A 16,064-nucleotide genomic window follows, 5' to 3' on the forward strand; every position below is an offset into this window, starting at 1 on the left:
TTTTCATCCCGCGAACTTTTTGATTCTACCCTCTACTCCCACCCGGTGGCTTCCTTCTTAGCATCTTTCTGCTTGGTTGGTGCCCCTTGGGTTGCGACAGTCGCTTGTCCGTTCTGTCTGCTGCAGGAGCCTCACTGGAGTTGTTTCCTCTCCTCATGCCCCTCAAGCCTGTTACTTCATGGCGACAGCTGGCGGCCGGGTCTTTTCATTTGGCCACGCGGCCATCCTCGCCCGCCCGCAGGTGCGCCGGAGGCACCTGGTGCCGGGCGCTCCTCGTCCTTGGCGGCCCGCGGCCCCGCACGAGCGCTCGGATTGTGTTCCGGGCTGGCTGCGCCCGGAGCGCGCCCGCAGTCTGTGCTCGCCCCCGCGTCTCCTCGCGCCCGCGGCGGCCCCGGACGGCGCGCGTCGCCTCGCGCTGGTCCTCAGGCCAACCAGCGCCGGCCCGAGCGGCGCGAGCACGGGACCGGCGCCCCGGCTTCCCACTCGGGCCGGCGGGCTCGTGGGTTCGTTCGCCCCGCCCCCTCCCCACAGCGCCGCCGCTGGGCGCTTGCGCGGGGCGCGTGGCCGTGGCTGGGGTCTCCGCCGCAGCCCGAGCAGCCGCCTCCGCCTCAATCAGTCAGTCAGTCAGTCCCCAGCAATGGCGGAAGGAGGTGAGCGAGAGGAGCTGCTTTCGCCGCCGCCGATCTCTCCGGCCAAGAGGCTGTGCTCTTGGCCCAGCCCGCAAGCTCACCACCCCCGCGGGACTCCCGGGGCAGCCGGCGGAGGGGCGGGGGGCGGCGGCGGCGGCTGCCTGGCCCCCGGGGCCCGCCCCCACCTGCAGCCGGAGTCCTTGCTGGACTGCGCCGCCAAGACGGTGGCGGAAAAGTGGGCGTACGAGCGGGTGGAGGAGCGCTTCGAGCGGATCCCGGAGCCGGTGCAGCGCCGCATCGTCTACTGGTCCTTCCCGCGGAATGAGCGGGAGATCTGCATGTACTCCAGCTTCCAGTACCGGGGCGGCCCGGGAGCCGGCGCGGCTGCCGGCGCGGCGGGGGCTTCGCCGGTCGAGGAGGGGCCGCCGCCACCCCCCGGGGCCGCCGCTCCGGCCGGCTCCGCCCCCGGGGCCGCCGGGGCGGGCTCGTCCCCCGGGCTGGGCGCTGGGACTGGAACGGCGAGCGGCGGCTGCGGCGGCGGCGAGGGGCTGCCGTTCCGCCGGGGCATCCGTCTGCTGGACAGCGGCTCCGTGGAGAACGTGCTTCAAGTCGGTAGGTGCTGCCCGGCCCCTCTCGGCCCCCTGCCTCTTCTGCAGGTGCCTTCCCAAGCCCTGGGTCAAAACCCAGGCTTTCTGCCCAACTCCGGCATCCCCGCCAAGGACAAAAAAGTGGCATAAAAAACTTTTCCCAAGGTTTCCTTCAGGTCCACTACTGCTCTTTCCCCTACCGGCTGCCCTATTTCTTTTTCTTTTTGTTTGAAGAGCGAGTAGGTCTCTCTCTCTCTCTCTCTCTCTCTCTCTCTCTCTCTCTCTCTCTCTCTCTCTCCCCCCTATACTCTCATACTAAAGGAATAACCGTGTGATGTGCCCTTTTCGAAACGCGTTTTACTGATTTAAGTTTAGAGGGAAAGGAGGGAAAGGGAGCAATAGGTTTTAGAGGGAATGTTTGAGGGACAGGCTGTCACAGTCAATCTGTAGTTATAGCAGATTGAATCTGAGTGTAATTAACTTTCACATCGGAAAAAGCAACAGAATACTGTGCATTTTAGACAATTTAAATTGTCTGTTTTAATATCCCTCCCCCCGACCAGTGATGCCTGGGAATCTAGGCTGCAGATTAACAATAACGGAAGATGGAAATGTGACAGCTTCTCTTTTCTACACCCCCATCCATGGGAAAGGGGGAAAAAAGCTACACAATCTGGAGTGGGGGCGGGGTCTGCCTTCCTTGTCAGACTGGGGTAAATCAAAAGCCAGTCACGTTGGATGTTTCAAATGCTTTCATTTAACGCGTCCTCGTATTCGCTTTTGTTTTATCTTTTTGTTTGTACAAAAATGGAAACTGATTTTAAAAAATCTACTCGTTCTCTTGAGCGTCTAGTTAGTTTGTTAATCTTATTAAGTATTTAAAGTGTACCTGATTTGTGAAATGATTACGGAGGAAGAAAGAAACGACATTGTTTAACATTGATTTGCTATGCATAATATTAAAACATTTATGGGGGGTCCTATTTGAATTATTATAGCATTCTGGAAGTGCACATCTCTATGCACATTATTGTACACTATATGCTTATATTTACTAAGGGAAATAGTGATTTCTCTAAAGTTGAATGAAGGACATTTCACAGGCTCAGGGACACATGCATATATATAAATCCAAACATCCAGCTGTCTTCTCTTCAGGTAAAACCAACATATTTGGAATTATTTTCCTTTGAAAACTAGTACATCACAGTTTCTTACATAGAACAGTCTCTCCTAGTTATTAAGAATGAATAGATTCTGTCGTATTTTTAAAAAGCATATTATAATTTTTAAATAAATATGAAATGAATATTCATTCTGCTTATTTGAAAGATGCTAGTGCTTTGTGTATTTGTGTATATTTTAGAAAGAATGAGTTGGATAAATAGGCAATTAGGGTAGACAGCTTTAATATTGAAGTGTTGAAAACATGAAAATTAATGTGTTTCATTTTATTAATCTATAAGCTTTAATCTTTCTGAGAGCTTAGGACAGTTAACTTTTAAAGATTCTTATTTAAAACATTATAAATTGGTAAAAGTTAGTTCAAGTGGTTGTCTTAGGGATAGAAATGGGTTTGAAAGAATTTCAAATTTTAAGGGAACATATAAGGGAGATGAGTTTTATTTCCCCACCCCCACCCTCCCAGTGCTGGGAATTGAACCTAGGGCCTCTGGCATGCTAGGCAAGCCTGCTACCATAGAGCTGTAACTCCAGCCCCAAGAGGTACCTATTTTTAGAGTGATTAAAATGTCAAGTTCCAAGTGAAATCAGATTTAGAGGATGATCCAGATAATATTTAAATCAGATATTCCTCTTTTAAAATGATAGTTGGTGTACTTACGGGGTAATGGACTCATACCCAGGCATTTCAGGGACCCTGAGAAGGACACAAATGTCTGATTTATTTGGATTTCCTAAAGAAAGAATGAATTGATACTATGTTTGAGAATTTGCACTTTGTGATATTTATTTTCTCTGACCTGAACTTGTACCAGTAAGTGTGGAAGAATATATCACAATTCTTCATAATATAAAATATTTTGCCATGAATCACCTTGTAATATATAAAGCTAGAGACCCATCTCTCTTAAACTTTTGTGTGACTTAATCTAGATGATCAGTCTTCTAAAAGTATTGCCAAGTGATAATTGAGTTATTTGCATATAGTCTGATAGTAAACCATGTTCTTTAGTCTATAACCTCAGCTCAAACTCATTTTAACTCTTACGTTTCTCTATGTAAGGATTCTTCATATTTTCTTACTGTCTCCAAAACATATCATGACCTTGGAACTGAGGATTGTTACAGGTAGAAAGAAAGACAAATCTAGACTTACAATAACACCAATTTATTTTTTTTTTAATTTTAAGGATTTATTTTATGTATACATGTGAGTGCCCAGATGTGTGCCTGATGCCCCTGGAGGCCAGAAGAGAGTGTCAGAAGCCCTGGAACTGGGGCTGTAAGTAATTGTGAGCCATTATGTGGGTGCTGGGACCCAAACCCAGATCCTCTGCAGGAGCAGCAAGTGCTCTTAGGGGCTGATCCATCTCTCTAACCTTGAATTTTTTTGTTTGTTTATTTGTTTGTTTCAAAAGAGGGTTTCTTTTTGTAGCCTTGGCTGTCCTGGAACTCGATCTGTAGGTCAGGCTGGCCTTGACCTCAGAGCACCTGCTTCTACTTCCTAAGTGCTGAAATTATAGACATGAACAATCAAACTTTAATATGCTTTAAAAGATTCATAATGGAATCTCCTCCTCCTCCTCCTCCTCTTCTTTCTTCTTCTTCTTCTTCTTCTTCTTCTTCTTCTTCTTCTTCTTCGTCGTCGTCGTCGTCGTCGTCGTCGTCGTCGTCGTCGTCGTCGTCTTCTTCTTCTTCTTCTTCTTCTTCTTCTTCTTCTTCTTCTTCTTCTTCTTCTTCTTCTTCTCTCTCTCTCTCTCTCTCTCTCTCTCTCTCTCTCTCTCTGTCTCTCTCTCTCCTGGCTGTCCTGGAACTCACTCTGTAGACCAGGCTGGCCTCGAACTCAGAAATCTGCCTGCCTCTGCCTCCCAAGTGCTGGGATTAAAAGCGTGTGTCACCACTGCCCAGCTTCACAATGAAATTTTTAAAAAGATACTTTAAACTTATAATTACTTGGTTATCTGTGTGGGTGCATGTGGAATACAGGAGGGTCGGCAGATCTTCTGGAGCTGGAGTTATAGGGGTTGTGAGCCACCCCATATGGGTGCTGGGAACTGAACTTAGGACCTCTTTAGTCATTAAGCATTCCTAACTGATGAGCCACCTCTCCAGGCCCTTAGAATGTGTGTGTGTGTGTGTGTGCATGCGTGTTGAACAAGAGTATACTCTTGTAAAACCAGCACTGAGGTAGAGGCAGGAGAATCATGAGTTTGAGGCCAGCTTGGATTACATAGTACGTTCTTTTCACAGACATAAAAGCACAACACACAAAAGTTTTTATGGAAAAGTAAAAGCAAACAAAACTTTTATACAGTCCATATAGGTTAAATTCTATAACTTCAAATTACTTTCCACATATAGGCGAAATTTTATAACTTCTGATTACTTTCCATGTTGAATCAGTGTGCTTGGTATTCGGTAGAAAATACCACATTTTGAATGAGAACTAAAACTTCTTACCTCAGGTCAACAGAAGGGAGGACTTCAGGCTTATTGTGTTTAAAAATATGCTTCTTTTACATAACAATACTGAATCAGAAGTATTGTCGCTTTTAGAAGGGGAAATTAGTCTTTTCATGTATTTCTCTAGGTTTGAAGGTGTGTTAATAAACTTGCAGTCTGATCCCTCACTATCATGAAGGTAACATAATTCAAAATTTAAAAATGTTTTATTTATTGGTGTTTTATGATGTCAAGTGCTACCTTGTGTGGAAAAGTATGACTACAAAGCTAATAGTTGTAGTAGAAAAGGTCAATTTCAGGAAATTATCCACAATTTAAACATCAAGTAGTAAGTCTATAACTATGTATAATTGTATATCATCAATAAACATATCTGTGAAATTGCCTATGTATTATAACAAGTATAATAGTTATTCTTTTGTTGCTATTGCTTGTTTGTTTGTTTGTTTTGTGATGTGTAGAATGGAGCTCAGGCCAGGCAAATGCTCTGCTACTGGCTATACTTGTAGCCCCAGTTACTGAGTTTCATATGAAGTTAATTTTCATATATAATATTGGGGGATACAAAAGTTACTGCTACCTACTAGAAAGCTTTATAGCATTCCCTGTAGACTTGAATAGAATAGGTAAAATTACAACAAAGTTTCATCATGGCTTAATTTATATGTAAGATATTTTGTCACAAAAGGCAGCTATATACCTTTAAGAAATATTTGGTGACATTAAGTTTTCTTTCTTTAAAAAAAAAGATTTATTTATTTAATTTATATGAGTACACTGTAGCTGTCTTCAGACACACCAGAAGAGGACATCAGATCCCATTACAGATGGTTGAGAACTACCATGTGGTTGCTGGGAATTGAACTCAGGACCTCTGGAAGAGCAAGTAGACAGTGTTCTTAACCACTGAGCCATCTTTCCAGTCCCACATTAAATTTTCTTGTTGTTTGAGACAGAGTCTAACTATATATGCCTGGCTGGCTTGGTACTTGCTATTTTTGTAGATCAGGCTGACTATGAACTCACAGAGATTTGCCTATCTCTGCCCCAGCAATACTAGAATCAAAGGTATGCCCTGCTACATCCAGCTTTAAAAACCTAAGTTACATTTATGTATGTATGCTTGTGTGTGTGTGTTTGTGTGTGTGTATGAAATTTGTGCAGAGGTCAGAGAACAATTTGTGGGAATAGGTTTTCTCATGCACTTTGGTCTCAGGGATCAAAGTCAAGTCACTGGGCTAGGTACTAAATGCCTTTATCTACTGAGACATGTCTTTTTTTTTTTTTTTTTTTTTTTAAATTAACTTTAATCTTTTTTTTACAGTCCATTTGTTATCCCCTTCCTGGTTCACATTCCTACAGTTACTCATCCCATTCCTCCTCCTGGTCTCCAAGAGGTTGTTCCCACCCACCCCCACTCCACCCCACCCTGCCAGGCTTCCCCACTCTCTGGGCCTCAAGTCTCTGGATGGTTAGGTGCCCCTTCTCTCACTGAGGTCAGACCAAGGCAGTCCTCTGCTGTATATGTGTTGGGGGCTTTGTACCAGCTAGTGTATGCTATCTGGTTGATGACTCAGTGTCTGAGAGATCTCAGGGTTCCAGGTTAGTTGAGACTGCTGGTCCTCCTATGGGGTCACCCTCCTCTTCAACTTCTTCTAGCCACGGGGTCCCCAACTTTAGTCCATTGGGTGGGTGTAAGTATCTGCATCTGTCTCGCTCATCTGCTTGTTGGGCCTCTTAGAGGGCAGAGATGCTAGGCTCCTGGCATACCATAGCATTGCTAATAGTGTCAAACCTTGGAGCCTCCCCTTGAGATGAGATCCCAATTTGGGCCAGTTACTGGAACCCCTTTTGGTCAGTCTCTTCTCCATTTTTGTCCCTGCAGTTCTTTTTTTTTTTTTTTTTAAAGATTTATTTATTGATTTTTATTTATTTATTTATTTATTTATTTATTTATTTATTTATTTATTTATTTATATGTAAGTACACTGTAGCTATCCTCCAGAAGAGGGCATCAGATTTCGTTACGGATGGTTGTGAACCACCATGTGGTTGCTGGGATTTGAACTCTGGACCTTCGGAAGAGCAGTCAGTGCTCTTAACCACTGAGCCATCTCGCCAGCCCCCCCCCCCCACTTTTTTTTTTTTTCGAGACAAGGTTTCTCTGTGTAGCCCTGGCTGTCCTGGAACATCCTCTGTAGACCAGGCTGGCTTCGAACTCAGAAATCCACCTGCCTCTGCCTCCCAAGTGCTGGGATTAAAGACGTGCTCCACCATTGCCTGACGTCCCTGCAGTTCTTTTAGACAGGAACAATTCTGGGTCTGAGTTTTTCACTGTGGGATGGCAACTCCATCCTTCCACTTGATGCCTTGTCTTTCTATTGGAGGTGGACTATATAAGTTCCCTCTCCCCACTGTTGGACATTTCATTTAAAGTCCCCCTCCCTTTGAGTCCTGAGAGTCTCTCACCTCCCAGGTCTCTGGTATATTCTAGAGGGTTCCCCCCACTTCCTACCTCCTGAGGTTGCCAGTTTCTATTCATTTTGCTGGCCTTCAAGGTATCACTTCTGTTCCTCTCCCCTATTTTCTTTCTTAGCCTGTTTATCATTTGTATAAAGGAAGGCTACTGATTTGTTTGAGTTAATTTTATATCTGGCCACTTTGCTGAAGTTGTTTATCAGCTGGAAAAATTCCCTGGTAGAATTTTTGGGGTTGCTTATGTATACTATCATATCATCTGCAAATACTGATACCTCAACTTCTTCTTTGCTAATTTGTATCCCCTCAATCTCCTTTTGTCTTAATGCTCTAGCTAGAACTTTGAGTACTATATTAAATAGATATGGGGAGAGTGGGCATCCTCGTCTTGTTCCTGATTTTAGTGGGATTATTTCAAGTATGTCTCCATTTAATTTGATATTGGCTGTTGGTTTGCTGTATATTGCTTTTATTGTGTTTAGGTATGGGCAGTGAATTCCTGATCTCTACAGTACTTTTAGCATGAAGGGTTGCTGATCTAGGAGAATAGCTTGAGTCCAGGAGTTCCAGATAGCATAAGGTAAAATAACAAGACTTCTTCCCCCAAAGTACCAACCAACCAACCAGGCAAGCAAGCAAGCAAACTAACAAAGAGCAACACACTCACATCCAGAAAAACAAAAACCAACAGCAAAAATCCTGAAGGGAGAAGGGAGATAAGCCTGAATTTTTAGTGTGAGCATGTTATAGGAAGTGACAGGGGAAACTCCAAACCTGCCTATATAAGCCTCACAGCATCATAGGTGTCCTGTGAAATGGTGATTTACCATTTCCCAAATATAAGAAATATATATGAACCGTATAAAGATGACCACCCTGAGACCAGAGTTTTAGATTTCAAAGATAATGGGCAGGCTAAAGAGCAGATTTCATTTTAGACTAATGTCTTCGTACAGGTGCTGTGGCTGAGTGCTGGAGGGTTTGCCTAGAGTGCAGGCCAGTCCCCAGCAGCACAGTTTTTAAATGTGTTTTACTGCACACATATGCTTCACAATACAGTTTTACACAGAAGCTGGAAGCACTTTCCTTCGTATTTTGCAGAAAGGCTAGAAACATGAGGACTTTCTTTAATATATCAAAGTACAGCCACAATTTTTAAGATAAATATTACTGAAATGTCAGTTTAAAGCTAGTTTAAATTTCAAAGAGAGAAAGACTGGAAATTGATTTATGCATATGTGACCCAAGGCACTTCTCCTACATCAACAGTGGCTGGGAAGCTTGATGTGGTGACGCACACCTGTAACTGAGTGCTCTAGAGTAGTGGTTCTCAACCTGGGGATAGAAACCCATTAGGTAGCCGGTGGGGGCTTCAAATGACCCTTTCACAGGGGTCACCTAAGACCACTGGAAATCACAGATAGTTACAGTGTGAGTCATAACAGTAGCAAAATTACAGCTACTAAATAACAAAAATAACTCTGTGTTTGGGGGTCACCACAGCATGAAGAACTGTGTTAAAGGTCACAGTGATAGGAAGGGTGATCAGGAGTTCAGAGTGTCCAGATGTTGAGTTTGAGGCTAGCCTGAGCTACATGAGAAACTATCTCAAAACAAAACAATAAAACTGCCCCCACCCCACCCCCCAAAAAAAGAAAGAAGAAAAAAAAATTCCACATGGCTATGAAAAATCAAGGCATTTACTGATGGTATTCTGTTTTGGTTAGTTTTAAGAATATGGGACTGTACACTTAAAGATCAATACTTTGTACCAAAAAGAGAAAAATTTAGGGTTTGGGTATAGCTCAGCCCATAGGCGGCTTGCCTGCCATATGTAAGCCCCAGCATTTCCCAGGAGACAATAATTCATTTTGTTGTGCTTTTTGTTTTAGAGTTTGGTTTTTTTTTTTTTTTTTTTTTGTTGTTGTTGTTTTTTGTCTTGTTTTTTTTTGAGACAGGGTTTCTCTGTGTAGTCCTGGCTGTCCTGGAACTCACTCTGTAGACCAGACTGGCCTCGAACTCAGAAATCCGCCTGCCTCTGCCTCCCGAGTGCTGGGATTAAAGGCGTGCGCCACCACGCCCGGCTCTGATTTTATTTTCTTTTTTTGTCAACTCAACACAAGCCAGCCACCTCAGTTGAGAACATGCCTCCAGCAGACTGGCCTGTAGGGATGCCTGTGGGACATTTTTTGATCAATGATGATTGATATGGGAAGGCCCAGCACACCATGGGTGGTACCACCCCATGGCAGGTTGTCCTGGGTTATGTGAGAAAGCAGACCGAGTAAGCCATGGGATACAGGACAGAAAGCAGTGTTCCATGGTCTCTGCTTCAGTTCCTGCCTCAAGTTCCTGCTCTGAGTTCCTTTCATGATATCTACAGCTGTTAGCTGAAATAAACCCTTTCATTCCTAAGTTGCTTTTAGTCACGTCCTTTTTATCACAGCAATAGAAACCCTAAGATAGTACTTATGATCATATGCAAAATTATTCTGATACTTTTCATAATGATATGTATCCACTGATTTTAGTTTTCAATATAACTTTCTATCCCTTAGAGAGGTTAATGTAATTTACTCTAAATGGTTTTTAGTACATATTTTTCAATCTATGCATTTATTCTGATGTGATTATCTCATTTTGTAGCCCATGCTGGCTTGGAGTTCATTGCAAACCTCCTGCTTCAACCTCTTGAGATCTTAAGATTATAGGTGTGAGCCACTATACCTGGTTAACAAATTTTTATTGAATGAAAGAATGGTCACATGCTGTTTATATGTTTTGTAGTACGGCTAGATCTCTTAATTAACTTATATGTGACTGGAGCCTGGAAGATATGCTGACATTTTGACGTAACCTTTGGATATTTCTTGTTTTCAAAATCTTATGTATATTTTTAAAAGTGGTAGAGCCTATTATTAACTAGTTCTTCCTTATTTACTGAGTTAACATGCAGTTACTTGTTTTGGATAAGGATGGTAGATAATTGCTTACCAGCTTTTGATAGAGTTGTTTCTAATACACTTTGTATTCTTCATTTTGAGTTCAATCCAAGGTTGGATACCAAAGCCTAAGATTCTAAGAATACATTATGTTACCATTTTTATGTAGGCAATAGGTACCAGATAAATCAACAACAAAATATAGAGGTATCTATTTCCACAAAAAACGACAGATCAAGAGGTTGTTTAGCTACAGGAACAAGATTCTGGATTAAAAGACTAATTTGTGATCGTTTAGCGATGTAGTAAAAGACCTATATTGGGTTAAGGAAAAGAAAAAGAAAAAATGGGCTCTAATCTTGGTTTATATTTAAATCACATGAGGGTTTTTGTTGTTGTTGTTTAATATGGTCATGCTCAGAATACATATCAAGTTAATTGAGTTAGAATCTGTTGAGAATCAAATTTCAGAATAAAAAACCCACAACTATCCAAAAAGAGAATTAGTTTATGGTACTGGGATAAAAAAAAACCTAGGACCTCAGGCGTGGAGGCAGATGCCCTAACCCCTGTGCTCCATCTCTGCCCTCCCAGGGGTTCTGTGACAAACACTGCTCTTGACACACAGTACCTCATTAATGTCCCTGTTTCAAGTGTACTGTTGACATTTTGCACTTTAGACAATATGAATGTTTTGGCTTGTATCAACTTTTACTTGTTAATAGATTGCAAAATGAGTGATTTTCTTAGCACATGTCTCTTCTGTCTTTTGAAAGTCATTTCAAAGTGTATCAATTTTTGCCAATGTAGCCATTGTCAAAAGACCCTCTTATTAGTGTGATGCCAAGTTAGTTTTCTTCATGCTTGTTCATTCATTTATTTATGAAACATAATATTTTTAATATTCAGTATAGAAGTTAATTTCTATGTCATAAGGAATATACAGGATGCAAATGTAAAATAGTGTTTAGTGCAATGTTTTATTAAAGTAGATTTAATTATGGAGACAAAGTAGGAAGTGATTACCGTGCAAAATGAAAACAGCTGAATATATTGCTCTACTTTAATGTATTTCCAACTATAAGAATTTTAAGGGGCTGGAGAGATGGCTCAGCAGTTAAGAGCACTGTCTGCTCTTCCAGAGGACCCAGGTTTAATTCCCGGCAACCACATGTGCAACTCACACCTGTCTGTAATTCCAATCCCAGAGCATCTGATACCCTCATAAACATACATACAGGCAAATACCAATGCACATAAAAATAAATAATAAAAATTTACAATTACAGCTAATGTTGCAATAAAGATTAAGAAAATTGTTTACTGTCATAAGCTTGATTAGCCTTTTATGGAATTCCTTTAGTATGACATTCACTGTTGGTGCCTTTGGAGGTTAGACAAGGGTGTTGGATCCCCATCTGAAATTATGAACAGTTGTGAGTTCTCATGAGCTGTCATGGAATCAAACTTAGGTTTTCTGCAAGAACAAGTGCTTTTAACCACTGTGCCATCTCTTCAGCCTCCTGAGTAATTTTTTCCTAAAGTAAACATTATAGACTTCTATTTTTATAATACTTTTTTTATCACTATGTAATTCTTTTATTTTTTTCTTTTAAAGATTGTTACTGCTTTTAGGTACAAATACGATGGATCTAATAGGTAAAATAGCCCTTTCTTCATCCATTTACTATTTATACTCAGTAAGCAATGCATTGTTTCTTTGAAAATTGGGCAATACCTTTCCCCCTATTTATTCATTATTTTATTGAATAAAGCCCGTAGTATTAATCATACTTACTCATAGCCTGCTTGTTTTTATTTTGCTCGAGTCTAATAACACTTGATAAACTGGCCTGAAAAACATCACTAACATCACTGATGTTATTAGATCAGCATAGGAACCTTTTCCAGATCATGGCCCCCTAAGATGAAGGATTAATGTTCTGTCTAATATGGAGCCTATTCAGCAAAGTTGAGGAGGGCAGCAAACCCCAGGGATCTGTCTGTCTGCTCCTCAGCACCAATTACAGGTGTGCAGGCCCCACACTTGGCTTTTTTATGTGGGTCCAGGGATTGAACTAAGGTCTTGAGGGTAACGTGGAAAGCACTTTGCTGACTGAGCCATCTCCTCAAATCTTTTGCTATATTATTGCATTCTTTCCTATCTCATATGTTTGTAAGATACTTGTTGCGGTCAGTCTCCAACCCAAATATGTCCCAGCAATGAAAACACAACTCAATTAATATAAATACATGCTGTGCGCCTAGATTGGGCAGCTCTACCACTACACGACCATCTTCCCCTATTAGAGACCCCTTATAACTTGCGGCTTCTCCAGGCCACGTGCTTCTGCTCTGCTTTCCTTCCACCTCCTCCTCCGTTGGCCTCTCTCTCTCTCTCCCAAGACCTTCAGCTCCACCTTCCCCTCTTTCTCCACCCAGTCACCAGCTCTAGCCTTTATTTATAAATTAAGGTGGAAGCAGGTTTATAGGAAATCACCTGAGTGCTGACTCATTCCTTGTTTGCAGCCCCTCACAGGAGAACAGAATTAGCATCAGATACAATTGGGCTATCCGCAACAGATACTCCTCTGTGTGTGTGTATTTGTGTATATATATATATGTGTGTGTATATGTATGTGTGCGTATATATGTGTGTGAATGTGTGCGTGTGTATGTGTGCTCACTCCTGGTTCCTTATTATGTTTGTTTCTCAGCTGTAAATGGATAAAATAATACTATCTAGGAGTTGGAGAGATGATGAAGAGAACTTGCTACTCTTACAGAGCACTGGAGTTATTTTCTCAGCACCAATATCAGCTAAATCAAAACCAACTGTAAATTCAGAACCAGGGACCCAGTCACCCTTTTTAAGCCTCCATACCTGCATACATGTGACATCACTCACTGTTCATTCACACACATACACGATAAACTGTTTTAAAATTGATGCTATTTCAGATTATTTTGAGAATTATATACATTAATAATAAAGCTGTTAGAGTGAGGCCTAGCATAGGAGCATTCGTTATTACTGTGGTAGCCTCACAGTTATTGTTGCATAGTCTTTATTTTTCCCTTCCTTTCACCTCCTCTTAGAAGCTTTTATAGTCTGACAGGTGTTCTCATTTGCTAAATTAAAATTGATATCTTAAAGGTTACCAGTGACCTCATGATGTTCAAACACAGCATCCTTTTTCAGCTCTCATTTTTCATGTTGTCTGTAGAATTTTCTATAGTCTGTTGCTCCTTCTTTTGTAAATGTGCTCAATAGGTATTTGTTGTGTAAGATTTCTCTGACATTGAAAAATTCCATCCTGCAGGAAAGCTTTTTAAGTAGGGGAGGTAAACTGTAAATGTAACTTTTTTTCACCTGTAGTAGTTGTTGTCGCCTTCTGTCTGCTAACCTAAGCTTAGACCTGGAAGCTTCTAGCATCTGTACAATCTTATCTAGGTCTAGAATGTTTTCAGTCTCCGAGACTTACTGCTGAATAATCGTCTTTCCTAGTTCTTTCTGATCTCTGGCTAGCAGTTCAATTCAGCTGTTCTGGCTCAAACTCCTCCCCAAGCTGACTGACTCAATCTGGCTTCTCTCTTGGCCTTTCTAGAGTTGCTCTGCTTGGCCTCATACTAACTCTAGCCATCTCTTCTAATCTTCTGGCTCCTCATTCACTGCTTGTTCTGTCTTTTCCTGTGTCTAGCTTGTTCTCCTTTCAGTCTGTCTCTGTAAAACTCTCCCAGTAAAACTGTCTCCTCCTCTCTCACTCCGCACTGCTCTCATAAGTAGCTTCTCTTTTCTCTGTGTTCTCGTTAGATCTGGGCATATCCTATTCTGTCAGATCTTTCTCTGATGCATCACTTTGTCTGCCAGTTAATTAGACATCACTTTCAAACATGGATGCTTCCTTCTACAAACTAACTTTACCTTTATTGTTTGGGATTAAAGGTGTATACTAAGGTATGTCTGCATTCTAATTAGATTACACAGACCTACAAGGTTTTTGGATGTGATCAGAGCAGCCATGTTGCTGGATTAAAATTCCTCTACACTAAACAACTCAATTTGGCTTCAGGAAGTCCCTGAAACAGACCAGATTGACTAGACCCCATCCTGCCAGATTAAGAAAGAAGGGAGCCTAAGAGTCACTCTCAGACTAAGGAGAAGTTGAGCTGAAAAGAAGATTTAGACAAGTCAGGCTGCAAAGAAGACTCTGAGGCTAGGCCGGTCACCTGGAAGAGGCTCAGACTGACATTCTCCAACCAGTTGAGCAGTCTGCAGGTTGCACAGTGTGCACCAGGTTTTCAACTCTTGTGCTCTGTCACCTATTCTGGGGTGGGCTCTGAGTCATATCTGCTTCTGTAAGTAAGCCCTCACCTATATTCCTGTAAGTAATCCCAGTAGAATTCATGCTTCACTCAGTTGGACTTTGGTGGTATCCATACTGTGGTCTGTCATGGGCTTCCTATCTGGGATGAGTAGATGCGTTCCCCAGAAAAAGTTTTACCACACAACAGTGTTCAAAACCACGACATTTGATAAGGGATCAATATCCTCCAGATTATAAAAAAATGCCAGAAGCTAGCCAACAACCTAAATTCATATGTGGGCAAAAGGTTTGAAAATCATTTCTCCAAAGAAGATATAAAAATACAGGAAAATTTTCTATCAGTAATCATTAAGGAAATGGCAGTTAAGTTCATGATGAGATACTAATTTGCACCCATTAGGGTGAATAATTATTAATTTATCTGCTCTTTCTTGCTGTATGTGTGTTTTTTCTGTCTCTTCTTTTTCTTTACTTTTTCCTTTCTTGGTGGTGCTGGAGATTGAACCTAGGGCATTGTACATTCTAGACAAGGTCTTTACCACTGAGCTACTTCTCTAGGTCTTGGGTTTTTATTTTTATTATTTATTTATTTATTTATTTATATTAAACTCTACTCCCAAATACAAGCAAAGATGTGGAAGAAGCTGAAAATAGTGTAGTTACTCTGGAAAATTGTATGATGTTTCCACCAAAAATAAAACAATTACCATATGACCCAGCAGTTCTAGTTCTGGGTATAAAACACAGAATAATTGAAAGCAGGGACTTAAACAGATATTAATATAGCTATAGTTAGAGCAGCATTATTCATCATCACTGTGCTGGCTATTTTGTGAACTTGATATAAGCTAGAGTCATCTGGGAAGAAGGAACCTCATTTGAGAAAATACCACCATTGGATTGGCTTATATGGAGGCAATATCTTCATTAGTGATGTATGTGGGAGGGCCCAGCCCACTATAGGCAGCACTACCCCTGGGCAGAGAAAGTAGATCAATGATTTTCAGAGACTAGGGTAACAGTGATTACCAATGGACTTAATGTTTTCTTCTTGGATATAAAAGTGTTCTAACATTGGATACTGACAGAAGGTGTATAGAATCACAAGTATAAGCCGGGCGTGGTGGCGCACGCCTTTAATCCTAGCACTTGGGAGGCAGAGGCAGGCGGATTTCTGAGTTCGAGGCCAGCCTGGTCTACAGAGTGAGTTCCTGGACAGCCAGGGCTACACAGAGAAACCCTGTCTCAAAAAACCTAAAAAAAAAAAAAAAAGAATCACAAATATATTAAATAGCATTGAACTAGATGCTTTCAACTGGTGACTCTTATGACATGAATTATACTGCAATAAAGGTGTTACCAGAAAAGCAAGTACCCTGCCCCCACCAAGAGAAAAACCTCCAAAGACATTCTGTTTCACTGAGAATAAGGTCTAAATTCCTAGCCAGTCTATCT

General features: G+C 41.7%; 1 protein-coding gene across 1 annotated transcript in view; it reads left to right on the top strand.

Annotated features, from left to right (window-relative positions):
* Positions 1-579: 579 nt before the first annotated feature.
* Positions 580-16,064, top strand: part of Zswim5 (zinc finger SWIM-type containing 5) — a 111,704-nt gene continuing 96,219 nt past the window's right edge. Inside the window, exon 1 of the mRNA NM_001029912.2 lies at positions 580-1,241. Within this exon, the coding sequence (NP_001025083.1) occupies positions 638-1,241 (604 nt within the window). The 5' untranslated portion in view covers positions 580-637. The remainder of the gene's footprint in view (positions 1,242-16,064) is intronic.

Source organism: Mus musculus, chromosome 4 (assembly GCF_000001635.26).
Source record: "Mus musculus strain C57BL/6J chromosome 4, GRCm38.p6 C57BL/6J".
NCBI lineage: Eukaryota > Metazoa > Chordata > Mammalia > Rodentia > Muridae > Mus > Mus musculus.